This window comes from Choloepus didactylus, chromosome 11 (assembly GCF_015220235.1).
Source record: "Choloepus didactylus isolate mChoDid1 chromosome 11, mChoDid1.pri, whole genome shotgun sequence".
In the NCBI taxonomy this organism is placed as follows: domain Eukaryota; kingdom Metazoa; phylum Chordata; class Mammalia; order Pilosa; family Megalonychidae; genus Choloepus; species Choloepus didactylus.
This window is the reverse complement of record NC_051317.1, coordinates 25,111,708-25,138,640: the sequence shown is the minus strand read 5'-3', so window position 1 is coordinate 25,138,640 and position 26,933 is coordinate 25,111,708. Positions and strand designations below refer to the sequence as shown.

At 52.0% G+C, this 26,933-nt stretch overlaps 1 protein-coding gene across 5 annotated transcripts; it reads left to right on the top strand.

The window, feature by feature from the left end:
• The first annotated feature begins 37 nt into the window (after nt 1-37).
• On the top strand, nt 38-24,696 carry CLPTM1L (CLPTM1 like). Of its 5 annotated transcripts, XM_037799074.1 has the most exons (20): nt 38-449; nt 945-1,045; nt 2,895-3,084; nt 4,522-4,667; nt 5,812-5,890; nt 6,620-6,737; nt 7,154-7,248; nt 7,897-7,981; nt 11,588-11,691; nt 12,431-12,496; nt 13,732-13,782; nt 14,465-14,547; nt 15,011-15,085; nt 15,490-15,524; nt 16,274-16,329; nt 16,445-16,489; nt 17,330-17,380; nt 17,509-17,562; nt 17,864-17,979; nt 24,033-24,696. In XM_037799074.1, the coding sequence occupies exons 1-20, from the start codon at nt 288-290 to the stop codon at nt 24,115-24,117; spliced, it is 1,797 nt and encodes a 598-aa protein (XP_037655002.1). In that variant the 5' UTR covers nt 38-287; the 3' UTR covers nt 24,118-24,696. The 5 variants fall into 5 exon arrangements, with proteins under 5 accessions (XP_037655002.1, XP_037655003.1, XP_037655004.1 ...); XM_037799075.1 differs by lacking the exon at nt 17,509-17,562 and having other exon boundaries at nt 17,330-17,445; XM_037799076.1 differs by lacking the exon at nt 15,011-15,085 and having other exon boundaries at nt 40-449.
• The last annotated feature ends 2,237 nt before the right edge of the window (nt 24,697-26,933 follow it).

The following is a 26,933-nucleotide window of genomic DNA, read 5'->3' as shown; positions in this document are numbered from 1 at the left end:
GTCACTTCCGGTGGGCGGTGCCGGGCCCGGAAGCGGCGGCGCGAGCGCAGGGCGAATCCCGCGGCGATAGGTCGGCGGCGTCCGCGGCCGGGAGCATGCAGGGTGGCCGGCGGCCCGCGGCGCGCGGCGCGTTCGTTCCTCCGCGGCGGTGGCGACGGCGCGCAGCGGCTCTCGCGTGAGCGCAGCGCCCGGAGCGTGCCTCAGGCCCGGCGGGCGGGGCCGGCGGCAGGAGACGGGCCGGGGTCGGCGCCTCCCTCAGCCCGGCGGGGGGCGGCGGCGGGGGCGCCATGTGGAGCGGCCGCAGCTCCTTCACCAGCCTGGTGGTGGGCGTGTTCGTGGTGTACGTGGTGCACACCTGCTGGGTCATGTACGGCATCGTCTACACCCGCCCGTGCGCCGGCGACGGCAACTGCATCCAGCCCTACCTAGCGCAGAGGCCCAAACTGCAGGTGAGCGCCGGCGGGGTCCCGGGGGCTCTCGGCTCCCCTTCTCGCCCGAGCTCGGCCCCCTCGGGCTCCCCACGCCGGCCCCCGTTTCCTGGGCCACGGTAACTGGGCTAGGCCGGACCGGACAGGGCTGGGGCTCTGCTCCCCGGAGCCGGGACCCGGGGTCTGGGCTGGGGCTCTCCTCTCCAGCCATTTCCTCAACGCCCTGTCTACACAGTGGTCCTGGGCAGGCTGCAGCACCACCCCACTTAGAGGCTCCAGGGACTCAGTTTCCCTCTGCCCTTGCTGATCCCCTCCCTATCAGCCACTCACTTCGGGAAGTTCTTGCCGCGGGCCTATCAGACATCGTCACCTGCCACAGCCCAGGTCTCTGTTTCTTTTGAATTTGAAATGAAACGTCTTCCTATTTAGTAGCTGGTCCTCCCAGTTAGCTGTTTGAGATGTATGTTTTCTGCCAGGGGCTTTGCTGAAGGAACATTCTGTTTTCTCTCTTTCCAGCTGAGTGTGTACACCACCACACGGTCCAGCCTTGGTGCTGAGAACAATGTCGATCTGGTGTTGAACGTGGAAGATTTTGATGTGGAGTCCAAGTTTGAAAGGTATGGTTATGAAACATAGTGCCAGCGGTAGGGTAAATGCTGCTAATGTTGAGCTGAAGAGTCTTGGAAACCTGTTTATGTTGCTTAAAAGTTAGCATATGTATATAATAGGGTCGCCTTACAGAAGCAGTGCTGTGTACTGTCTTGTAAATGGTAAAATATTTTAACTGGAGACCTGTGTGTGATACATAAACAATCAAACTTTTGTTTTATTTGAAAGTAATGGATTGTGAATTTGTCACTAAGCAATAGCTGTGGCTGGAGCGCACCCTACAAGCTTATGCTCAAGTTCCCATGTGGTGCGTTTAAGTGCAGTTTGATGGTTCAGAGCAGCCGTGGACAGCTTGTAAAGGTCCAGGTGCTGTGAAGGGGGTGAGATGACGTGGGGGGACAGTTGCATGACAGTGACAGCTTGTTTTTTCCCAGTAGAAGTAGTTAAGGTACTGGTCAGGGAGGAGAGAAGGGGATGGAAGAAAGAATCAAGAGAAAATCGTAATTAAGTGAACTGTAACTTTAGAATAGCTGCAACAGTGTAAAAGATGTCCACACACACAGTGATTTTTAAAGTCATATATAACATATGGTCCCAATTTCAAAACATCCAACAAGTACAATTTAAAAAATGATTTTCAAAATTCTTTACGCTTCTCCATTATCTGGGAGGTTGCAGGTGGTGCAGTTGTTAAAATGCATGACTTTGTGCTGGAACCAGTGTCCTCTGGCTGTTCGTAAGGCAGGGAGGCTGTCTGCGCCAATGAGCAGTGCTTGGCCAGGCCCAGGCCTGTGGGCCGGCTTTTGCTGGGCCTCCCCGGATGGGTGTTGACCTCTCTGGGCCTCCATGAGGTGGAAGTGGGCAGTGCATTCTCTTTCAGCTGCCAGTACTTTTAGAACATGTTCTGTAAATGTATGCATTCAGTTTAATTCCACAGACGTGAGTCCTACCCACTCTGTACCAGGCGCTGGACCTGTTGTTGGGTTTGATGGCGAGGTTTTCTGTTTCTCCTGGCGTGCTCACTCTGGGCTGGGAGGAGGAGATGGAGGAATGAGCTCCCTGGGTGCAGCTTCCTTAAGTGCCTGTGCTCAGCCCTGTCTCCGGGTGTTCATCACACGGGACTGCTGGGGAACCAGCAGCAAACCCAGCTCCTCGCTGCACAAGCACACCCCACAGCGCCTCTCAGGGCCTCCACTGGAGAACCCTGTTGTAAAGAGACACTGTATTTGATGGTGAGGAGTCATAGATTTCCTGTGTTTCTTATGATAACAGAAATTACTTAGCTCTTTGGCCTTAAAATTTTAGAAAGAGAGAGGAGGAAGAATGAATGCAGTCATAAGCAGGTGGGATGTTGGTGTTTGCCTGGGCATCTGGCGTGGAGGCTGAGCCGCGTGTGCCGATGAAGGGACAGGCCATGGGGCGCTGGCGTGCGGAGCCTCTGTGCACTCTCACCCCATGATGCTGCCTGGGCTGGTGTCACCCAAAGGCCTGATCTGCTCTTGCTTTAAAAAAAGGAGAAAACACAACCCTCGTGAACTGTTGCTGGGCATTTCCACTTGTGTAAAAGAAGCACATTGGGGTCTTTGGTTACGCTTTTAACTTGTCTGGAATCTGGAGTTTGTTTCTGTGGCTTTAAGGAAATTCTGTGCCTTTTAGATTGTGTTACTTAGTAGAATTAACTGGTCATGAATACAGACATTTTCAATAAAGTCATAGGCAGGTGAGTTTTGTTTTTAGTATTTTGAAGCTAAAATTAATTGGCTTGAAGAGTTGTAAAAATTTAAATAGTTCCCGTTTTGTGTATATACATAGAATATCATACCTATGTGATTGGAGTTATAATTTGTTCTGTTTTAGGACAGTTAATGTTTCTGTACCAAAGAAAACCAGAAATAATGGGACTCTGTATGCCTACATTTTCCTTCACCATGCTGGGGTTTTGCCTTGGCATGATGGGAAGCAGGTGCACTTAGTAAGTCCGCTCACCACCTACATGGTCCCCAAGCCCGAAGAAATCAGTCTTCTCACTGGGGAGTCTGCCACGCAGGTAAAGTTCCCTGGTTCGCCGGCTGGGGCTGGGGTAGGGGAGGGTGGGCCTGTTCTCTCTCGTGTTAGCGGTACAGGCACCGCTGAGGTGAGGGCGGCAGTGACTTTCACTGGGAGGGAAAGCAGTGTGAACGCTATTGGCATACGTTTTTGGTGAATTTATCTTTTGGCTGCCTGCTTTCTGGCAGATCTGCAGATCATTTTCCTGCCAGATCAGTGACTTCAGCACTTGCACCTAAGAAGTCGACTGTCCTCTTCACCCACACCCGTGCTCAGGCCCTGCCCACAGCCCCAGGCATATGCCCGGCGCACACCCCGCTGCAGAGGCCACCTGCCTTCCCATCAGCAGCTGCAACCGGGGTCAGCCCACAGCGACTTGAGCATTTATTCCACGATTTTAATTTAAATTTGGAAAGAACTTGATAGACAAATTATATTTTGTACATCCATAGAAAATCATACATACAAAGAAAAAACTGGAGATGTCATGAATGATGATTAATGAGGTCATGGGTGCAGCAAGGGAATTCCAGTACTTCCAAGTGGACTAGGAGGTGAGATGACTTAGCAGAGGAAAAAAAAAAAAAAAAAAAGATGTTCAGGAAGCATCTGTAAAGTCATTACATGTGTGCAGAGAGAGGGGGTTGCCATGTGGTTAAGAAGAGGTTTTGAAAGCCAAGCGCATGCTCTCACCACTGACAGCCTCTGGGTTAAAACCTGTCCCTGCACCTGCTCTGTCTCCTTGGGGAGGTGTCCCCTCCCCAGCCCTAGGGTCACAGCCCTCCCTTACGGGGCTTTTGTGAGGACTCAATAAGGTGACATATGTCAAGTGTTAGACCTGTCTCAGGAACACAGCAAATGCTGAAGGAAATTCATGCAGTTATTACTATTTGGAAAACCATTGTTAGTGTTAAGTTGTAGTTAAACTGTATCTTTAGACTGTTCATAAAATGATACTGTTTCCTAGAAGTGATTGATTAGATCTGAAATTAAATAAGATTTTCCTGTCAATCATAGTTTCTTTTTCAAAGTAAATTTTATTTGGAATTCATGTCAGATTGTTGACACATCTCCTTCCAAACAGCCTTACGTGTTTGGCTCAGTCTCATCACAACTTGCAGTGCCGCTTTAACTCCACACTGTGATGTCTCCTACAGATGTCACAGGGCACTTGGCCCTGGTCAAATTCCTGAGGAGTGGGTCTGCTTGGTCTGAGAGTTCAAGCACAGTAATTGGTGAGATGAGTGACCACACGTTACAAAAGCAGCACACTTTTGACATTGCTGAAGAAGGAGGTGATGGGTGTGCAGTGAGGGTCTGGAGGAAGTTGGCAGCTGCCCCCGGCCCCTGGTCAGCTCCTAATGTAGTGCGGGCCTGCTGCCCTTGCCCTAGTGTCAGTCTCCCGTGTTCCTGACGCAGCTTTCGTTTCGTTTCCTAGCAAATCGAAGCCGAGGAGAAGCAGACCACTGCCTTGGATGAGCCTGTTTCCCACTGGAGGCCGAGACTGACCCTGAATGTGATGGTGGACAACTTTGTCTTTGATGGCGCCTCTCTCCCTGCCGACGTGCACCGGTACATGAAGATGTGAGTGCCGCCTGTCCTGAGCGAGGACCAGCTGTGGGGTTGGGTTCTGGAGGACATTCCCTACCCCAGTGGTGCTGGGGGATGCTGAAAGCCAGCCGGGACAGGACAGGCTCAGCTGCACCTTCTCGGTCAGGCCCACTTCCGCTGGGGGAGAGGGGCTGGAGGCAGGGGCTTTGCAGGCTCGCCCGCCCCTTCCTCTCCCTCCTTGGAAAGCCGCCCCCTGGCAGGTGAACCAATTGCAGTGCTCACCAGAGGACCAGGAGGGAAAAGTTCTCCCTTTGCTCTTGGTAAAAGTTTCCACTGGAGAGAGGTGGACGACTGGGTCGCAGTGGGTGGACTTAAATCACTCTGCACACCTGGTGATGTCTGTATCCTCTGGTACCAGCTTCATGATTTCCTTTAGCTTGACTCATTTAAATTTACTAAAAACTGATCTTCTCGTCATTACTTTAGTATCACTTCGCTAAGTGTACTTGTTACAGCAACAGTGTTTGACCGCTGGTGATGCTGTGTCACCCATACTTTGAGGAGCCCTATGTTGTTATTTTAAGATCCATTCCTAGCTCATCACAGGGCATCTAGAAATGCCTATTATGAAAATTATTCTCCTTCTTTATTTTCAGTAGTGCCTATGTGACTACTATTGTCAGGAGGGGTTTTTTCCTTGTTTTAAAAAATTTAAATTCTTACTTTTGAACACATCATGCCTAGTGTAAAAGGTATGAAAAGTTCATACAGAGAAAAGTCCCCCCAACCACTTCTCCTTCCCGGAGGCAGCCACTGTGTGAAACACACCTTCTCCCAGGTGTAATCTTTGCATTTATAAGCAGATAGGTAAATTGGGTTTTATCTCCTTTCTTCACTTTTTCTCACAGTGCTAATGATAAGCCCGTGTGACTGTCACAGTTTACTCAGCCGTCACCTGCTAGTCGATGGCCTCCCGCCCTTCGCTGTAGCCCCCTTAGTGAGTGGGGGGCACTTCTTTCACACATATGTGTCAAAGTCTTCTGCTTTAGCATGACGAGGTTGTGTCCTGGAATTGCTGTGACTAAGAAGCATCAGGGAGAAAGCTGGGTGAATCCGATGCCTCAGGGACATGTTTGCCTCATCTAAAGGTATTCCTAAGACGTGTCTCATCCCCCAGGATCCAGCTGGGGAAAACCGTGCACTACCTCCCCATCCTCTTCATCGACCAGCTGAGCAGTCGGGTGAAGGACCTGATGGTGAGTCCCCTCACTGTCTCTGTTGGCAGTGGCCTCTGCTGCACTGACCGTGCTGTGGTCTGGGGGTCTGTCCTCAGTTCTGGAGTTAATGATTCCTGACATCATTTCTAAAACTTGGTGGGTGCCTTCTGTGTGTTGGGAAGCACCATTTCAGGGTGGTGTGTTGGGAAGCACCATTTCAGGGTGTTAGGCTGGGATGAGCTCTGAACCCACTGTCCTCACCCACGACGGCCCTATGACCCACATGGCCCCGGCACCTGCCTAGCTGGATCCCTCTGCCTCCAGTCCACCATGCAGCCTGGGCCAAGGGTTGAGACGCACCACCACCAAGCCGCACCTCTTCCTGCTTCCTCCATGTCAACCACAAGCCCTCACCTGTCCACGGCAGACAACAAGCATCTGCCGGCACACATACACTCACACCCCTGCCGGCACACACACACACACACCTGCCAGCACACACTCACACCCCTGCCAGCACACACACACACACACACCTGCCAGCGCACACATACACATTCCTCCAGCACACACACACTCACACTCCTGCCAGCGCACACACACACCTGCCAGCGCACGCATACACATTCCTCCAGCACACACACACTCACACTCCCGCCAGCACACACGCACACCACTCCAAACACAGACACACTCCACCCCGTTCCTTGGGAGGCGCTCGCCGTGTCCACTCTGCGGGCAGCATCTGACTCTCGCCTCCTCGCTCAGGTCATCAGTCACTCCACCACCGAGCTGCCCCTCACCGTGTCCTACGACAGGATCTCCCTGGGGAAGCTGCGCTTCTGGATCCACATGCAGGACGCGGTGCTCTCCCTGCAGCAGTTCGGTGCGTCTGCACACGGCAGCGGCTTCCCTGCCTGCCCATCCTCCTCATCGAGGCTCTGCTTGCACGCCAGGCTGCCGGGTGACCCCCATCCTTGCTGACGTGCAGCCCGGGCTGACTCGGCTCAAATCCACACAGCCTTTGCACTCGTAGTGCAGATTCCCTCACGTAATCTTCATCACAAAGATAGCCAGTATCTTGTTTTCCATTTTATTTCTTTGAAAACGTACTTGGTGATCACCGGAACATTTTCTTTATTGTGAACGTAGTAGTTGAAGTGCTGCAGTTTTGGTTAAGTGAGCTTTCACTGCTCGCAAGATTTAAGCAGTCTTCTGCTTTCTGAAATGCCTTTGTAGCTTTAGGTAAGGTTGAAAGTGCCCATTTCCCATTACAGTGTATGTTTTCCTTTTCTTCTGCAGGGTTTTCAGAGAAGGATGCTGATGAAGTGAAAGGCATTTTTGTAGACACCAACTTGTATTTCTTGGCCCTGACCTTCTTTGTCGCCGCGTTCCACGTGAGTGTGTCCCACTGCTCTGCGGGGCTGCTGCTGCCGAGCTCATTTGGCCTGGGGTGATCGGGGAAAGAGTGAAGGTCAGTGAGTTAGTGCAGAAGCCAATTCCAAGCTCCTTTGACCTTGACCACCAGTCAGGCCAAAACGCTCCAAAACTGTAACGGAATTAAAGGATGATTTTTCGATAGAAGGCTGGAATCTGTAAGAATTAGCACTGCCTTTGAAAGCATATACACCGTGGGTACCATCGCAGAGGAAGTGAAACTGTACCCCGAGGAGACGGATGTCCAGCCGGCCTGATTGTGCATGAGATACAGGCTCAGGGGCTCCAGTGGAAAGAGGAAGCATTAGGAGCCCCTGTGGGTGTTTTCCCATGATTCAAGTCAAAGATGCTTATTTTAAAAAGGGCTCCTGCAAACCCAACCTTCAAGGCCCTGACCTTGACCAGGGTGGGTGAGACACGAGAAGACGGGTGGAGTTAGGGGCACGTCTGGCAGACATCAGGGGGCATTATCAAGATCCCGGCCCAGCTCCCATCTGAGAGGTGACAGGTGTGTCGAGATCCAGGCCCAGCACTCTGCAATCTCATGTGGATGACATAAGTGACAGAAACAACTTTGGCTGTGAATTTCTATTGTCTGTTACTTTCAGCTTCTCTTTGATTTCCTGGCATTTAAAAACGACATCAGTTTTTGGAAGAAAAAGAAGAGCATGATTGGGATGTCCACCAAAGCAGGTAGATATTCTCAGGACATTTGACCCGTTCCCTTGTATATATCCTAGCGTCAGTAAGGACATAGTTAAGAATCAAAGTTCTTGAATCTGAATGGTGAATGCTGGTGACAGAGGCACACATTAACCTGGGGTCCCTGTGCTTGGCTCGAGAAGCCGTTTTGATGGTTACCTTCGTCTCGGCAATCACAGGAACGGCTGGTCCTTCTGGCTACAGCAGAGCTTAGAAGGGCTCTGCTGCTCTGGGTGGGGCAGCGCTGCTCCTGGACCCCCAGAGCCGTCCTCCTCCCTCACAGGAGCCAGCTGGGGCCCCCCATGCTTCTTGCCTTGCACCCCTTGCCTCTCCCCACAAGCTCCATTGGCTTCCACCCCTGCGAGGTTTCCCCCGGGCCTCCCTGGCCTTTTCCCCAGTTGTGGAGTTGGCATTTGCTACAGGCCTCCTGCCCGAGGCCTCTTCCAAAGACTGTCCAGTGCTCGCAGCGTTTCCCACTGGCTAATGACGGTGGCAGACGCTGGAGATTTTTATCTAGTCGTCATCGGTGGCTTGCACCCATGGATCATAGGACTTTGTGGAAATAAGAGGAAAGCTTTGTGTGGCAGAAATGGTGGAGTCTGAAGCTCGGGGCTGCCCCAGTGATAGTGGACGGGATGGTCATCCTGGTGGAGGAAGGCTGTCTTTGGAGATGGGAGGGGTGGGGAGAGCCGCAGCCCCGTGGCCACGACCCGGGCAGTTCTTCTGACTACTCTGGAACCATCGCCTCCCTGTGAATCAGGAACGATAATCCTGCCTTCTAGGACGGTTGGAAGGTCAGAATGAGCAAAGGCCTTGCGTGTGCATGCTACTGCTTGTGTTTCCCTCGTCCGATTGCCCCTTGTGCCATGGTCTGTTCTGGGCGATGGCCCCCCAGCCTCCCAGCCCTGCCTGTGCCAAGCAGGTGCCCCAGTGGGAAAGCAGACAAGAAGCAAGCAGGGGCCACATCCAGCAGTACCAAGGGTAGGTAGGAGAAGAAAGCTGAGCCCGGTGATGGCGAGGCTGGTGCTGCTCTGGGTGGGGCAGCCGGGGGTGGGCAGGGGACTAGCCAAGTCTGGGACCAGTGTCCTGGGCTGGGAAAGGCTCACGTGGCCCTGAGGCTGAGCAGGGGCTTACTGTGATGCTCTCAGAAGGGCCATGGGATGGTGCGGGAGTGGAGGGAGGTGCCAGAATCAGTGTGTTTGTGGGCACAATAGACGTGGGGTGTGAGAAAGGAGGGCCGAGGCCAACAGGCCTGTATTGAACTCTCATGTCCCTCCGTGTCCCTTGGGTGTTGGGTTGGCTTGCCCCTGTCCGTGACCCCAAGCACTGTAGCGAGGAGGACGGCTCTTTGTCTGGGGGAGAAGACCTGCCCGTGGAGGTGGCCCTGGGCAGCTGGGGTGGCCTGGCTGTCGTCGGCGTCTCAGAAGTCTCCCGTCCTGTCCTGCTGGCCGTCATGTCCAGCATCCTAGGAGGGAAAGGGGCCTGCAGGCGTCTTGGGACCGTGGAAGGGGTGGCAGCAGGTGGCTTGGCTGTGATTCGGTTTGCAGGGTTCCCCCAAGTCTGGGCTCCCACGCCCCCTTTCCGCCCCTCTGGAGACCCTGAGACCTGGCCTGTGCCGCCCTGACTGCACCTGCCTCCCCCGGGGAGACTCGTGCAAAGGTGCGTTTGCTACGCGAGCTCCACACCGTGTGCGCTGAGCACTGTCCGCGGAAGGCGGAAGGGCAGGAACAAGTGCAAGGATTTTTTAAGTAACATTTTTAGAGAAAAGTACGACTTGTGAAAGAAAATTATGTTTGCCATAGAATTGGTACAGATACAGGTATAAAGTTAGAATCTAGGTAAGTAGAAGTCACCATCCTTTTCAGGGAGTACTTTTCTTCATGGTTTTTTCTCTGCAGGTTTGTGTGTTTACTAATGCAGATTACACGTCATTATAGAAGTGGAAGGTTGCCATGTTCAGTCGTGTAAACTTGTTAAACTTCTTATTTTGAAATCATTTCAAACTTACTCAAAAATAATACAATCTCTGTACAGAGAACTCCAACCACTACCATCCCCGACACCCAGGTCTACCAGTTTAAACATTTTGCCATCTTTGCCATATCATTTGTCTATTTTCTGAAAACTTGAGAGCATGTTGCCCACGTCATACTCCTTGAATACTTAGTACTCCCATGTGTGCTTTCTTGTGAGCAAGGATATTCACTCACGCAGCCACCTTAAGTGCAGGTCCCAAGGTCAAGGAACTTGACATTGATAGAAAGCTCACGCTCTGTAGGCTGTTTCTTTCTGGGGTTCCATTTCTGTCATCTAAGCCCTTTCTCCTCCATTCTCAGAGGCCACCCACTGTCATGTGGTGGACATAGTTGTCATTGCCTCTTTAGAGTTTTTCCTGTGTATGACATAGCCCCCCCAAGCAGGCCGTCCATTGGCGGTGCCGCAGGCTCACCTTCCACGCTCTGGCACCCTGGGCCCACCCCCCAGACAGACCCTGCGCGCACTGCGTCCCCTGCCCGTGCCCCGCCCCACCCGTGACCTGTACCCCACGTCTTCTCTGCGGGCTGCCACTCACCTGTACGTTTTCTCTGTGCTAACATCTTAATCTGTGACAGTCTCGTTTGCTTTGAAACCAACTCAGCAACTTAAGAAGCAAACACAAACTCTTCCTGTGCCCCTCTGTCCCTCCACCTTTATGTGGTTCTGGTCACAATTATGTATTTATACATCGTAAGTCTAAAGCCATTGGTTTGTCACTACATTTTATGCTTTGTTTAACTGGGAATATCTTAATTCCTCCCTTGTTTTTGAAAGACAGTCTTACTGGGTACAGAATTCTTGGTTGGCAGTTTTTTGTTTTCAGTAATTAAAATATGTCACCCACTGCCTTCTTGCCCCCATGGCTTCCAGTGGGTCTGTTGTTTTTTAAAATGAGTTGACGTGGACGAACGGGAAGATACTTTAAAGTTTGTGTGGAGGTGTGTGTGAGTGTGGGTGTGTGTGAATGTGGGGGTGGGGGTGAGCATCGAGGGCCATGGGTGGGGCCCCCTCCCTGCACGTCTAGGTGTTGAAAGTGGAATTTTGTGTTGGTCCCTGGTTGCTGTGGAGAGCAAGTAGCTTTAGGGGCTGTCAGGGTCAGCAGCTTGTAGCTGGAGAAACTGAGGTCGGCGGAGACTGAGACCCCAGCAGGTGTGCAGCACTGGCTGAGCCGCTCACAGAATTCACGGCAGAAATGAAAATGCCTGCATTTGGAGTCATGAGAAAGCTGCCCTTTCAAGTTTAGCCCTTTAACTCCAAGATGCTTTTTTAAAACAGATACTTCTTTTGTCTCAAAATGCATTCTCCGTGGGCCTTCAGTTCTCTGCCCCTTCTGTTGACGGTACCCAGTAGTGAGGAAAGGCACCATCTTTGGCCTATTTTGCATTCTTTCCCCTCTTAAAATGCCCTGTGTGGGTTTGGAAAACCTGCTGTTCTCCGTAAGTCGGCTGGGGTTGGAGTCTCTGGTTCAGGGTGAGGTGGGGCCACAGCTCCGGGGCTCAGGTGTGGGCGGCCGTGGGCGGGCAGCTGTGCTGGGCTCGAGCGCCTGCCCCTGTCCCCTAGTGCTCTGGCGCTGCTTCAGCACCGTCGTGGTCTTCCTCTTCCTGCTGGACGAGCAGACGAGCCTGCTGGTGCTGGTCCCTGCCGGCATTGGGGCGGCCATCGAGGTGAGCGGGGCTGGTGGGGGGCGGTCCTTGGCGCACTCCGGGCTCCGTGGAATGTGCCTGGCCTTTGCTCAGAACAGTCTCTCAATGCGGTGCCTGTGCAGCCGCTGTACCAGCTTTTAACAGCCAAGAGCAGAAGACACGGCCTCTGCCAGGCCTTGTTTCCTACCGTCAGCCAGGCCCAACGAGAGGGCTCTGTCAGGCAGGATGTGTTGGGGGACCTCCCAGGGCGGTGGGAGGCAGGGGGAGAGGAGAGGCATTCTGCTCACCATGTGGGCGGCGTGACCAGAGGCCCTCAGCATCATGTGACCCTGCCCTGGCTGGGGGGGTGCTGGGCAGCTGGACCCCAGACCCTGAAGGATGACGTTGGGAATTGGGGATTAGGGGTGAGTGGAGGATGGGTAGGGAGACCAGGGTGGCCCCCTGAGGATGTCCCTCGTGGAGATTTGGGCCTCGTCCTGGCCTTCCACACAGGACACTGTCCATGTGGCATCTGGCAGAGCCCAGGGGAGCCGCCCTCGTCTGTCCTGAGAGGTCCGAGAGTGGACGCTGAGGAAAGGGGCCGACGACCAGGGACAGGCTCTCAGGGCTGTGGGTGGTTTCTTTGCTCGGGTGCTTGGGTGCACGGGGCTGGGGAAGGGACCACGGACACCGAGGTATCTCCGTGGTGTGCCCAGTGTCCGATTGTGGCATCTCTGCTCTTGGAATCTTGGACTGACACATTTTCCCCTTCTCCCCTCAGGTGTGGAAGGTGAAAAAGGCATTGAAAATGACCATTGGTTGGAGAGGCCTTAGACCTGTATTTCAGGTAAAGTTCTCGGTTGCAGCCACCCCACCTGCTCCTCCCTGAGGCCTCTGTGCCCTCTCTCCATCTCTCCTCTCCTCCTGGCCTGCCAGTTGGACCCGCCGTCTCGCCCTCTCGTCTTGTCTTACATCTGCTTGCACCCCCTGGTGGGCAGCGTTGTTTGATCTGCTTGTTGCCCTCATGGCTTACAGGGGAATAATGGGCCTGCCAGGGCTTGGTGGGCAGACAGGCCATCGTGCCTGAAGGCTCTTTTCTCCGTCTGCTGACACAGCCCCTCTCTAGAGTCACCGCTGGCTTTCTGCTCGCAGCCAGCGCCTCGTCCCCTCACCCAAGCACTCCCCAACCACTAGGACCTGGTCTCGACTCCATTTAAAGCAGTTAGTTACCCTTCCATGACTGACGGAGCACTGCAGGAGAGGAGGGACCTAGGCTGCCAAGTGGACACCCACAGCCGGATCCCGGGATGAGGTGGCCTCCCCTCCGAGGCTGTAGTTGAATCCCATGCTGGATGGCGATAAGTGTGCTAGGCAGTTAGGGCCGAGAATTCAGTGTCACGGTCTGGGATGTCTAATTGTACACGTGATACGCCTTACAGTTGCAGGCGCGATACACCTTCATTGGGTAGGAAGCTCAGAATTTTACGGCTCGTTTTCCCATTTCTAAGTCAATCAAGGACAGAAAATTTAGAAGGTACAATGTGGTGTGTTCTGGTGACGCCTGTTGAGGCCACTGTTAAATTGGTATTTGCCCAAACTCAGAGCAGTGCAAAAAGAACAGGTTTCAAAGCAAGTGTTTTCACTGTGAAAACTAAGAAAATGTGACTGTCACACAGTGAATGGGGCCTCCTGTTCATCAGCGAGGCCTTGCCCACACAGAGCACCTGGTTTGGGGTGTGGGGGTACCCCGGGGCCCGCGAAGGCAGAGGCCACCTGAACTGAAGGGGCCGAGCACCTCCCCTCGCAGTTGTCTGCCCTCGGGGTCCTGTGTTGCACCCACTGGGAGTCCTTTGAGGGTGAAGAGAAGTGTGTCTCCCTTCGCCCGGCAGGCGTCAGCTGCGGGGTCTCAGCCCCCCACCCTGCTGGACACAGGGCACAGGCGTGTCGGGGTCAGCCTCCAGCTGTTTGGGGAGGTCTCCGCTTGCACAGCCACGAACGTCTCTGGGTCTGTAACGTGTAGCCAGCCGCCATTAGTCCTTGATCCCATGGATTAACCACTTACCTTATTGACTTTGGAAACAGTTTGGCAGCTGCAGTGAATCTGAAAGGAAGACTGAGGAGTACGACACTCAGGTACAGGTGGGAGTGAAGGGAGGGCACGTGTGTGTGCAAATGAAAGCAGCCCCCTTGCTGTGTCACGCTGGGCGGAGACGCAGCCGTGACCATGACCCCCAGAGTGGGCACCCTGGCTCAGGTGGCAGACTCGGGGCGGGGGGCTGCAGGGGTGCTCCTGCTCCCCTGGCCTTGTGGGTGGGACCACCCCTCCGCCACCCCTTGCCTTGGGAAAGAGTTTCCTTTGTTGTGACACGATGTCAGCCACGCAGGCAGGCCCCCCACGCCCCGCTGCTCACTGTGGCGACAGGGCAGCGGTGCGCCCACGGGAGCCTCTGGGGGTGCACCCACTGTCTTCTCTTCCCAGCTGCTGTCTGGGTTGTGGAATTTTGAATTTGGTTTGATACAGCATTTCCTGCAAAGTGATACTTTTATTTTTTACTTTCATGGACATGAGTTTGCACTGCAATTTTTATTGAGATTATAATAAATTTAAGTCAGGATAGATTAGTGATGTAACTACACATTATTTAGAAGGCATTTTCATACATAATCCTAGGGGTTTCTTAAGATGATTCAAATGTCTTTCCATTGTGGTATTCACTGGAGAATTTTTTATTGTTGTCAATTGGTTTCATGGACTACATTGACTGAGGTTTGATGTTGGGAACATTTAAGTGGCAATCAACTTTGTTTCCTGCAGGCCATGAAGTACTTGTCTTACTTACTCTACCCTCTCTGCATTGGGGGTGCCGTCTACTCGCTCCTCAACATCAAGTATAAGAGGTAGGAGGCGGGCGGGGCTGTCCAGGCGGACGGGCTCGTGGAGTTCAGGCCGGGGTCTCCCTGGCAGGGAAGCACCCTCGGGAGCTGGGGGGCTGGGGGGTCAGCTTGCTACCTACTGTTGCCTGTGGGACTTGGGGGGAGGCAGCCCCTCTGTGCCTCGGTTCCCTTCTCTGTAACATAGCCTAGCTCAGGTAGCTGCGAGGGCGGCCGGTGCTCAGCCAGGAGGCGGCTGGTGAGCGGCAGATCTGACTCGAAGCCATGGGGTCCCAGGGAGCCTGGGCACCCAGCGCCAGCCGGCACTCAGCTACTCTCCCCGCCCCCCACACAGTGCATACGTCTGGGATCTTCCAACCTGAGAAATGCGGGCATTTCCCCTGCCACTCATTGGGTTTTAGAAAAGAAATCGGTTGGAACTTGAAAAAGGAAAAAGTGGACAACAAAGCATGTAGCTGCTGTGTTCCAGGGGCGTCCAAGAGGGACGTGAACTTCCGGCGGCTGGGAGGAGGATGCCCAGGCTGGTGGCAGGGCCATCAACAAGGTTGGGCGGCTTTTCAGCTTAGACACGTAAAACTTGTGATTTTCAATCTTAATGAAATTCTCATAGGAGAAAAATTGTCCACGCCACGCCTTTAGGCCTCAGCCTCTGACCTGCCCATGCCACTGGGACGGCCGACTGCAGGCCTCTCAACCAGGAGGGCTCGCTGGGCAGAGGGGCCAGGCCGCCCTGGGATTTAAGGAGGCGCTCCCAACACATCCCCAGTTTCCAGGCACCCCCTCTTGCCAAGGGGCCTTCTCTCCTTCCCTGGCTGCCACGAGAGCTGATGGATGTTTCCAAAAGGCTGGTCATGAAAGAATTGTCCATAGTCAGTTTAACACAAATGTTAAATGATGTATGAAATTAGGCTTTCCAGAAGGTTAAAATTCTTTTTTTTTCCATTTTAGTTGGTACTCTTGGTTAATCAACAGCTTCGTCAACGGTGAGTAGGTGGTTTTCTCCCATTTCAGTATCAGGATTGGCAGCAGGGACTGCACCCCTGTGACCCGTTGTGACCAGCATCCCAAGCTGCTTGTCCGAGTGAGCCCCAGGAGCCCCTCTCTGAGGTCTGGCCTGGTGCCTGCTGGACGTGCCTCCTTCATTGAAGTGGCACCGTCCTGGGGCACTCGCGGAGACCAGAACCCGGAGCGTGGCGTGTGGTATTGTGTGTGTGTCCTGCGATGGCAGAGCCAGCCAAGAGGACACACGGACTCGCTGCCAGTTCCCAGGGGTGGCGCTGCCGTCTGTCCCTTCCCCTCTTGTGTGATTGACACACTGGGCTGCACCGGCTGCTGCGGGCATCCCTCCTACCCCGCCAAGTCGACCCTAACTACTACTTTCTGTCCTCTTTGGGCAGCTGCACATCTCATAGCAGAACAGGCTGATGCAGAGCCGTGGGCTCGTGGTGGGGTTCCCACGCGTACCTCCAGCCAGCCTCCCCGCTCGGCCCCTGCAGCCCCCAGGCAGGACCTTCCTCCAGCACCCGCTTGCCCATGGGCAGAGTTAGGTTGACTGTTAAAGAGGATTTTGCTCTCTGGTGTTATTCTTGACTGTGAGTGAATTTACCTGCCAGAAAGCCACCTTGTGTAGACACTGAGTCTTTGAAGTTACCAGGATGTTAGCTATTTCCTTGTGACGTTTGGAGGTTCTCGTTTGGCTGTCCTCTACACATGCTGCTTGTTGTCTCCTCAGGGGTGTATGCCTTCGGCTTTCTCTTCATGCTTCCCCAGCTCTTTGTGAACTACAAGGTAAGTGGGTGCACCTGCCCTCATTCAGCCTGTGGCTCCCCGTTTTCCTTCATGGCTGCTGCCTGAGGCGGTGGCAGGCGCCCCCCCAAATAACCTGTGCCTGCTTGCCTTGCAGATGAAGTCGGTGGCACACCTGCCCTGGAAGGCGTTCACCTACAAGGTGAGTGGGGCTGAGCAGCGGGGGATGAAACGGGCCCTTTCCAAGCGAACACAAGGGCAAGGGGTCACTTGGTCCAAAATTCTTTGGTATCCTGTCATTTTTGTTGAAGAGTGTTCAGTCTTCTTTGAAAATGTGAAAAAGGCGTTGTAATTTTCAAAGACTGTGGCTTTCTGGTTGTCACGGTAACAGTCTGTTAAAAGCCACGGGACTTCTTGGTAATATGTATCAAAAAACAAGCGTCCCTTGACCACATGGTTCTGGATCTGGGAGCCGATGCCAAGGAGAAGGCACTGGATTTGCTGAGACGTCGGTGTGAAGGGGGTTTCACGACAGCAGGAGGCCTGGACCCCTGTGGGTGTCTGCGGGAGTTTGTGAAGGTGTAGCCCTAGAGACCTTTCCGTACCCAGGACAGTAGCTTCATAGGAGGTTGTTTAGTAACGTGAAATACGTATTCCTGGGGTGGGAGCCAGTTGCAGTACGTCAGGTCTCCACTCTGCACATTCTTGGGGGGTCCACCGAGGAGTGCGATGTATCCGGGCCATGGCGCCCTGTGCGTGTGACCACGTCTTCCAAACCTTCTGCAACTTACATGTTTATGAGTAGGGAAGAAGGCATTCTTCAGAGAAGACGCGTGTTGACGTGTGCTGGAAATCCCTGGGGGTGGCACAGCCGTGCCGTGTCCGCACTGGCGAGCCATTTTACTCCCCCCACACTTAAGGCACTTACCAAACCTCAGCAGTGCTGGCACCGCGCCTCGGGCGAATAGGAAGGGGGTTCTTCTTGCTCTGACGCATGATAAATAAAATTAAAACGAAGTGCTCGTTCCTGTTACGCACGCAGGCAGTCCGCTGGAGCTTCCTAGGTGTCGAGGCTGATTCTAGAAGCTTCTTGGCGAGTCCTGGGAACCCCTACATCAATCAGAGTTGGGATAATGGGGCCTCCCAGTGCTTGTTCAAGTACGTTTGATCTGTTTTGAATCAGAAGTTATTTTCTGGAAACTGAGTTAACATGTTTTCCAGTTTTATGAAGCAAAATCCCATGTTCCGAGCAGGAGGAAGAAGTTGGTCTGTCAGGTCACTGCTCTTGCTCATGTTCTCCTGCGAGCTGAGTGCGGGGTCCCCCCACCCATCCCCCATCACTCCCTCTGCGTGGGGGCACCCGGGCGGGGGGCTGCGGCCAGCAGCAGAGCCTGCCTCGTGTGACTTTCAATGCCAGAGTGCTCCTCCTTTGCTTATTTCTGCTTCTCTCTGTGGCTCTGGGGAGTCATTTCCCATTGGCAAGTACTAAGTTGGCTACGAAGCCATTTGCTGCTGCAGGTGACAGCCGTGCAGACTTGGCCCTGGGCCTCACCCTCCTTCCCCTTTGGCCCCCCAGGCTTTCAATACCTTCATCGACGACGTCTTCGCCTTCATCATCACCATGCCAACGTCACACCGGCTGGCCTGCTTCCGGGACGACGTGGTGTTCCTTGTTTACCTGTACCAAAGATGGTAGGTGCTCCTTCTGCTTTTGAGGTCTTTTTTTTTTTTTTTTTTTCTTCTTCTTCTTAATTGTGATTGTTCACATGTTATACAATTATCCAGAGATCCAAAGTGTACAATCAGTTGCCCCCGGTACCATCATATAGCTGTGCATCCATCACCACAATTAATTTTTTGTCAATTTTTAGAACATTTTCATTACTCCTGAAAAGAAATAAAGACAAAAAAAGGAAACTCAAATCCTCTCATACCCTCAACCACCCCTCTCCGTTATTGATTCATAGTTTTGGTATAGTACATTTGTTACTGTTGATGAAAGAATGTTAAATACTACTAACTGTAGTATGTAGTTTGCAATAGGTATATTTATCCCCTAAATGCGTCTCTATTACTAGCTTCTTGTTATAGTATCATTCATTTGTTCTGGTTTATGAAAGAGAGTTCTAATATTTGAATAGTTAATCATGGCCATTGCCCACCACAAGATTCACTGTTTTATACATTCCCATCTTTTAACCTCCAACTTTCCTTCTGGTGACATATGTGACTCTGAGTGTCCCCTTTCCACCTCATTCATACACCATTCAGCACTGTTGGTTATTCTCACAACATGATACTGGCATCTCTGTCCATTTCCAAACATTTAAGTTCAACCTAGTTGAACATTCTTTTCATAATAAGCAACTGCTCCCATTCTTTAGCCTCGTTCTATATCCTGGTAACTTGTATTTCATGTCTATGAGTTTACATATTATAATTAGTTCATATCAGCGAGACCCTGCAATAATTGTCCTTATGTGTCTGACTTACTTCACTCAATATACTGCCCTCAAGTTTTCATCACCCCATTTTTTTTAAGATGGTTTTGTTCACACATGTACATTCCATCCTAAGTAAACAATCGATGGTTCCCTGTATAGTCACATATTTATGTGTTCACCACCCTCACCACTGTCTATATAAGGACATCTCCATTTCTTCCACAAAGCAGGAGGAACAGTCAAAGAAGGTAGACAAAAAAAAAAAAAAAAAAGAGGGAAAAAAAAAAAAAAACCATGACAGGAGCAACAAAAGGGAAGATAGCATTAAACTAAAGAGTCAGACAACATCACCAATGTCAACAGTCCCATACCACTCCCTTATGCCCCCCTCTTATGTGCATTTAGCCTTGGTATTTTGCCTTTGTTACGTTAAAGGAAGCATAACACAATGTTTCTGTTAATTATAGTCTCTAGTTTACATTGGTTGTATTTTTCCCCAATACCTTCCTATTTTTCAGAACTTGCAAGGTTGATATTCATTTGTTCTCCCTCATGATAAAACTTATTTGTACATCTTATAACAACTGTTGAACACGCTGGGTTTCACTGAGTTATACAGTCCCAGTCTTTATCTTTCCTCTTTCCTTTTGGTGTCCTGCATGCTCCTAACCTACCTCTTTCAACCATATTCATAGTTATCTTTGTTCAGTGTACTTACATTGCTGTGCTGCCATCACCCAAAATTGTGTTCCAAACCTCTCACTCCTGTCTTTTCCTATCTGTCTGTAGTGTTCCCTTTAGTATTTCCTGTAGAGCAGGTATCTTGTTCACAAACTCTCTCATTGCCTGTTTGTCAGAGAATATTTTCAACTCTCCCTCATATTCGAAGGACAGTTTTGCTGGATATAGGAATCTTGGTTGGCAGTTTTTCTCTTTCAGTATCTTAAATATATCACCCCACTTCCCTTGCCTCCCTGGTTTCTGCTGAGAAATCTGCACATAGTCTTTTCAAGCTTCCTTTGTATGTGATGGATCGCTCTTCTCTAGCTGCTTTCAAGATTCTCTTTGTCTTTGACGTTTGATAATCTGATTATGAAGTATCTTGGCATAGGCCTACTCAGATCTATTGTATTTCAGGTATGCTGTGCTTCTTGGATCTGTAATTTTATGTCTTTCATAAGAGATGGGAAATTTTCATTGATTAGTTCCTTTATTATTGCTTCTGCCCCCTTTCCCTTCTCTTCTCCTTCTGGGACACCCATGACACATACATTTTTGCGTTTCATGTTGTCATTCAATTTCCTGAGACGTTGCTCATATTTTTCCATTCTTTTCCCTATCCGTCCTTTTGTGTATGGGATTTCAGGTGTCTTGATCTCCAGTTCCTGAGTGTTTTCTTCTGCCTCTTGAGATCTGCTGTTGTATGTCTCCATTGTGTCTTTCGTCCTTGTGTTGTGCCTTTCATTTCCATAGATTTTACCAGTTGTTTTTTCAAACTTTTGATTTCTACCTCATGTACGCCCAGTGTTTTTTTTATAGCCTTCATCTCTTGCCATATCTTCCCTAAACTTTTTTAATTGATTTAGCATTAGTTGAAGTGTAAGTTTGTTCCTTTGACTGGGCCATATCGTCATTTGTTCTTAGTGTAGGTTGTAGTTTTCTATTGTCTAGGCATCTGGTTTCCTTGGCTACCCCAGTCAGGTTTTCCCAGACCAGAACAAGCTCAGGTCCCAGAAGAAATAATATTCAGTATCCAGTTTCCCTGAGAATGTGTCTTAGAAGATTGACACACTCTGTGATGCCTCAAGTCTCTGTGCTTTTCCTAACCTGCCCAGCAGGTGGCACCTGTCAGCCTGTAGCTCCAGACTGATGTAAGGAGGTGTGGCCCTTGGCTGTTTTCCCCCAGGCTCTGGGATCTGGTTCTTGGAAGGCAGGTAGTAGAGCTGGGCACCACCTCTTTCCTCTTAGGGAAGATACACCTCACAGGGAGTTTTCATTTGCATTTAAATAGCCTCTTTGTCTCTCTGACTCTGCTGTCTCCACCTTTGTCTGGGTCAGAGCTGCGAACTGAAAATGGCTGCAGCTTTCTCCACTGAGCCACTCAGGTTGAGAGAGAGAAAAAGGGACAGAAAGCCCCCTTTCAGGGCCACTCCATGGCCCCCAGTTTCACCTGCCAGCCAGAGACAGCACGTGGTCCTCTGGGCTCCCCTCCTGGGACAGAGAAGTCCCCTGCATCTTCAAGGTCAGTCGTCACTAAAAGCCTCTGTCTGCTTGTTGGGGATTTGCAGCTTGCATTGAGAAGTCCACGTTTGCCAATTAAAACCCCAGTTGGAGCTGGGCTGAGGAATGTTTGCTTGTTCAGAGAGTGCTGCTGTCTATCGCAGTGAGGCTTTGCAGTTCGGGCCATTGGGGGGGGAGGGGGCTCCCGGCTTGGATCTGCGGTTTTTACTCACAGATTTCATGCTGTGATCTCGGGCATTCCCCCCAATCCAGGCTGGTGTGTGATGAGTGGACAGTTACGGTCATCCCCCAGCAGTTATTCCAGATCATTTACTAGTTGTTCCTGGTTGTTTATTAGTTGCTCCAGGGGAACTAACTTCCACTCTTCTCTATGCCGCCATCTTCCATCTTCCCTTTACTCTTTAAAAATGTGCTGCTGCTATTGAATGGTTTGCCTGTTTGTGTAGGTGCCCTGTACTCATTTGGGAGAAAGAACATTTGCAGGAGGCTGGTGATGTGTGTTGCCTAAAACCGTCTCAGTCGCTTTGGCACGATTGGCAAGGGGTTGTACCTGCTCCTTGTTTTCTGTTCGTGGTTCAGACGTGTTTATTTTTATGAATTGAAACCTCACTAACCCTCTAAGTGTGTGTTTCTGCTTGCAGTGCTTACGTATTGTTCATAGGCCAGTGCTCAGCAGAGCACAGAGACGGTGCTTCCTTGTTAGATAGCGCCCCGTTTTTCACAAGCATCTGACAAGTGGTTGTTGAGAATCAAAGGTGTGTGCTTGTCACCAGCTTAGGGAGCCCGTGGACATGCAGCTTTGGGGCCAGCCCTCCGCAGTTCTTCACCGGCCGTCTCAGGCCTGCATCTGGGCCCCCCCAGTGTAGGAGCGGGCATCGCCTCACCGAGAGCGGGCTCACTGGGGGCATTTGTCACACCACATAAACCCCCTTGTCACTTCATGGCAGCCCCCCAGGTTGCAGTCCTCAGGAAGAGGGTTGAGGAAAAGCCTTTAGGCCCTGTAGCGTGGGTTTTCAAAATATGTAGGCTCGCACCATCCCAGCCCCCCGCGCCTGTCGTTTTCCTGGCTGCTGTGCTGGCCCCGTGGGAAGGAGCCCCTGGGGTCTGGGGGCCCTCCTGGGGGTGGGCCTTTCCTCATGGGGGGTGAGGGGTGGAATAATGGAGAGAGTCTCGGGGCCTCCTGCCGGGCTCTCAGCTCCCTGACCCGGGTCCTGTGTCCTGCATGCAGAGGGGGGATGGGACGAGTGTCCCCCCAGCAGCTGCTGCTAAGGCACTGGGACCAGGGATTGACCCTCCCTCTCGCTGCTCATGTCCCCTCTGTCCTCTGGTCTGTAGAGCAGGCCTTTGCTCCTCCCCAGGAAGGCCCCCCACTGCACACCTTCCCCGGGCCGCGGGCTGTGGACTCGATAAGGCGGGAGAGGCACCTTTTGCTCACACAGCCTCCGAAGTGAGCCCATCTACAGGGCCAGGACACTCACCTCCGGCGGAGCCTCCCCTCTGTGGGCCCTGCCTGGGTTCCTTGGGGGTCCTGGGAGGGGGCGGCTGTGGATGTCGTTACACTGAGTCCCCCCAGGGAGGGTGGAGTGTGGGGGCCGCCTCTCCTCGCCCTTCAGGGGCATGGGGACTGCACCCCGTTCCTGCGCTCTTGTAGCACGGCAGCCTGGGCCCAGGCAGGGCAGTCTGCATCCAGAACTTTCTGTCCCGGGCAGCTTCTCGGGGGATCATCCCGTGGATGTTCTTCCTGTTTGTTATAGGAAGTCTCCCGCACACTGGCAGTGGAGGCGATAGACGCGACCCACTCCCAAGGTCAGGACGGGCTTCCCTGTCTGCCCCTACACCCCTGCTCTATTCTGAATTAAATTCCAGACCCCGGATCACCCAGCTCCTCTCGGTGCCTGTCTCTGAACGGAAAGACTGTCCTGGCACTGCAGGACCATGCTGTGCCCCCTCAGCGCCCTTGTACAGTTGGCATCCAGGCTCCGCGGCATCCCCTTAGGAAATTGGGGGTTTTCCTTGGATTGGGATCTGGATGAGGCCCACGGTGGCTCCTAAGCCTCCCATAGTCCGCACAGGCTCCATGTCCTGCTCTTCCTGGCGAGCGCGGGCGCGTGCAGCCATGCCCCTCCCTGGCGGGGGCCTCATCCCTGATGTCCTTAGGTGTCTGCCCCATCCCTGCTTGGCGCTGGTGGAGGAGAATCCCCTCCCCGCGCCCACTGCTCGGCTCTGGGGGCCACCCCACAGCGTGGCAGGACCGGGGCTGGGCTCTAGGCCCCTTGTTCTCCTGTCCCCCAGGGAGCTGTGAGCTGCGTCCAGTGCGGTCCCTGGTCCTGGGACGTTCTAGCAGCCCCAGCTCGGGCCCCTGGGACCCTCTCACCTGCCCCAGGGCTCTCGAATGCTCCTGCTCTCTCTGTAGCGTTCACGCTATTTGGGACATTCCCAGCTCCGCTGGAAACAGCCGTTTCTCCAAGGCCCCGGGGCTTTTCGTGAGGAAGCAGGTCAGCTTTCAAAGCTGATACCGTTACTTTGCAGAACAGGGCTCCGAGCCACACACCCCGTGTCCCTGTAGACAGGCCCTTCAGCCTCCTCATGCCTCAGTTTCTTCATCTGTAACTAGGGCTAATGACAGTAGGGCCCTCTGGGGGTGTCTGTGAGGATAAAGTAACCTTTTTCAAAATGCTTGAGTCTATAACGCTGCTGTAAGCCCCAGCCCGTTCCCGGATCACTTGAGTGCTGAGACGTTCCTGGAACAGTTCCCTCAGGTGGGAGCTCCCTGAATGCCCCCCAGACCGCCCCTGCTGCCGACGCCACTGTCCCCTGTCCTCTGCTGGCCAGACTGCTAGTGAGCGTCAGCAGAGGGAAAGAGACGGGCCCCTAGAGCACCTCCTGGGTGTGGGGGCAGTAAAGCTTGTTGGCAACTCGGCTTTTAAGTTATGGACTTGCTTCACGTGGCCGCTTATTGCAAAAGGAATCGAGCACCATTTACTCCTCCTAAAAAAGACAAGAACAAAGTGGAGGCCCCGCGTGGCTTTCAGGAGTAACTCTGGGTCCGTGTCGTTGCAGGCTTTACCCTGTGGACAAGAGCAGAGTGAACGAGTTCGGAGAGTCTTACGAGGAGACGCCCAGGTGGAAAGCCCACGCGGACTAGGCACCAGCCGACGTGGAGGGGCCTCGGGACGCCACCAGCCGCTGCCCTTCACTCCTGATTCTTCTTATGGCGAAGAACAAGTTTTGATTGTCCATTGAGTATTTTTGGAAGCTTTGGGTGGCGTTTCCTGGACGGCTACATCTTCTGCCAAAACCGTCGTGAGGGTTCCTCACGCAGCTCTCCCCGTGTCCCTTACGTGTGTTTGGAGGGGCTGCCAGCACTTGGGAGCGCCCCAGGACAGGCCGGCCCCGTCACCTCCCAGAGCTGCCCGGCGGGTGCCATCCCTCGTGCCGTGTGGCGGTGCTGGGTGCGGAGCGCTGGGCGGGCAGAGCTGCGCCCCTCCCTGCAGCGTGCCCTCAGCCGCAGGGTGCCGGGGTCCCGGGAGGCGGTGGGGCGGCTCCTGTCGGGCGGGAGCCGGTGCCCGAGTGCATTTCAGTTGCCTGTGAAGGCTCGTTCACTCGGCTCTCTGGGGCCAAATGACTTTTCCCTCTTTTGTTTAAAATTTTGATTGTTTTAAAGCTTAACGTATGTATGTTTCTATTTTAAAATAAATTACTCTGGCTGTGACGTTTTTCTTGACCTCATGTAATATGGAAAATATTTTAGGTATTTAAATTTAACCCAGAAATTAACATGACATTTTCTTCTTTTCAGAATGTGTTAAAAGAAGGAAATTTAAAGAATTTTGAATTGTGAATGTTCCTTAATATATATATCTAATTTTTTCCTAAAATCTTTTTATAAAATGAAACAGAAATCTCATATGCATGAATTCTTTTTCAGTTATTTCAGACAGAGTCGTGACTAGCCAGATTGACCGTATTTGTGTTAGAGAAATGTCCTTAGTTGAGGCAGAGAAATAGAACAGGATCGTGTTCTTTCAGAGACAGGGAGGGAATGGCTGGGTCCGGTGAAGAGTAAGTTCTGGTGCCTGTTCTGGTTTGCTGATGCTGCCATCATGCAAAATACCAGAAATGGGTTGGCGTCTGTAAAGGGGTTATTTGGTTACAAAGTTACAGTCTCATGGCTGTGAAAATGTACACACAGAGGTATCACAGTAGGGCACCTGCACTGGAGGACACCGATGGCATCCAGAAAACGTCAGCTCGGAAGGCACGTGGCTGCCGTCTGCCCCGGGGTTCTGATTTCAGAATGGCTTTCTCCCAGGACGTTCCTCTCTAGGCATCTGGGGGTGTTCTCTTAGTTTCTCCCAGGCAAACCAGCGCTAGCAAAAGCACTTTCCATGGCTGTCTTCAAAATGTCCCTCTTGGCTGCAGCAGCTCTGAGCTCTTATAGGGCTCCAGTAAACTAATCGATACCCATCTGAGTGGGGGGGGGCACACCTCCATGGAAATAATCCCATCATCAACAGGTCACACCCTAATCAAAGTGTTACTAGTCACAGTTCCACGGAAACAATCAAAAGTTTCCAACATAACACTAATATAGTCTGCTCTCTCAGGATTGCGTTAAAGAACATGGCTTTTTCAGGGAGACATAAATACACAAACCAGCACAGAGCCTCTGACACCTGTGTCTTGAATGGAGCCGTGGAGCCCGAGCCCCAAGCAGCGCCATTGAGGCAGCCCATCAGCCTGCCCGCACCACCGCGTGGGATTGAGCCACGCCAGGTCCTTCCGATGAGGAATTTAGGACTGTTTAAAATGTTTTCTTGCATTTCGTTGATGTCTTCATAAAATCAAGGCAATGTGTGTTTTTCTTTAATGTGATTTTATTGAGATACACTCACACACCATACAATCCATCCAAAGGATATGATCAGGGGCTCAAAGTGTCATCACATGGTTGTGCATTCATCACCACAACCCTAGAACATTTTTGTTACTCAAAAAAAAATAATTATGATATTACTGTTAACTATAATCCATAGTTTGCATTAGGTATATTTTTCCCATATACCCCTCTACTGGTAACTCCTTGTAATAGTGTCCGACATTTGTTCTAGTTCACGAAAGAACTTTTTTATATCATACAGTTAATGACAGACATTGTCCATCACGTGATTCACCATGTTACACATTCCCATGTTTTAACCTCCAGCTTTCCTTCTGGTGACATACGTGACTCTAAACTTCTCTCTTCCACCACATTCACCCACAATTCAGCACTTAGACTCACAGTAACATGCTACCATCACCTCTATCCATTTCTAAACGTTTAAGTTCAGCCTAGTTAAAACTTTGCACATATTAAGGAACTGGGGCTATGTTTTACATCGATTGTGAGGTGGTACACGGAAAAAGAAGGGTTCTAAGTGCACGTCAATTTTATGGTGTCTCAAAACCCTTAAAAGTTATCATCAAAGTGTGAAAATAGTTTATTTTGTAAAGCTGGAAACCTGAAATAGAGAAGGAAGGATCCTGGAGCCACTCGGGTGGGATTTCAACATCCTGATGTCGGCCGGTGGATCGCGTAACGCACGACAGGGCAGCCACTACCCAAAGCAAGCGCGGTCTGCAGCCACTCCGGCACTCACGGCTCGTTTATGAAAGATATTTTTCAGATTCGAGTTTATTAAAATGCCCGTTAAAAGTGAAAACAAGTAACAGTGTTCCCTTATAAAACACTTGCCCACATCTAGGCTCACAGACCATTTGGTGGTCGTCTGGGGCCTGGGAACACTGCCTGCCTGCGCTTACGAAACGAAGCCGTCAGCAGGTGGGAGAAGGGAGGCTGCGGGTGTGGCTGAGGGAGCTGGAGAAGCGGGGTGGGTGGGCAGAGGCCCCGAGGTCCCTGCGTTGTTGGAGAACTTGGCTCCCAAAATGCCATGGCTTCTCTCCACGTCCCTCCTGTTG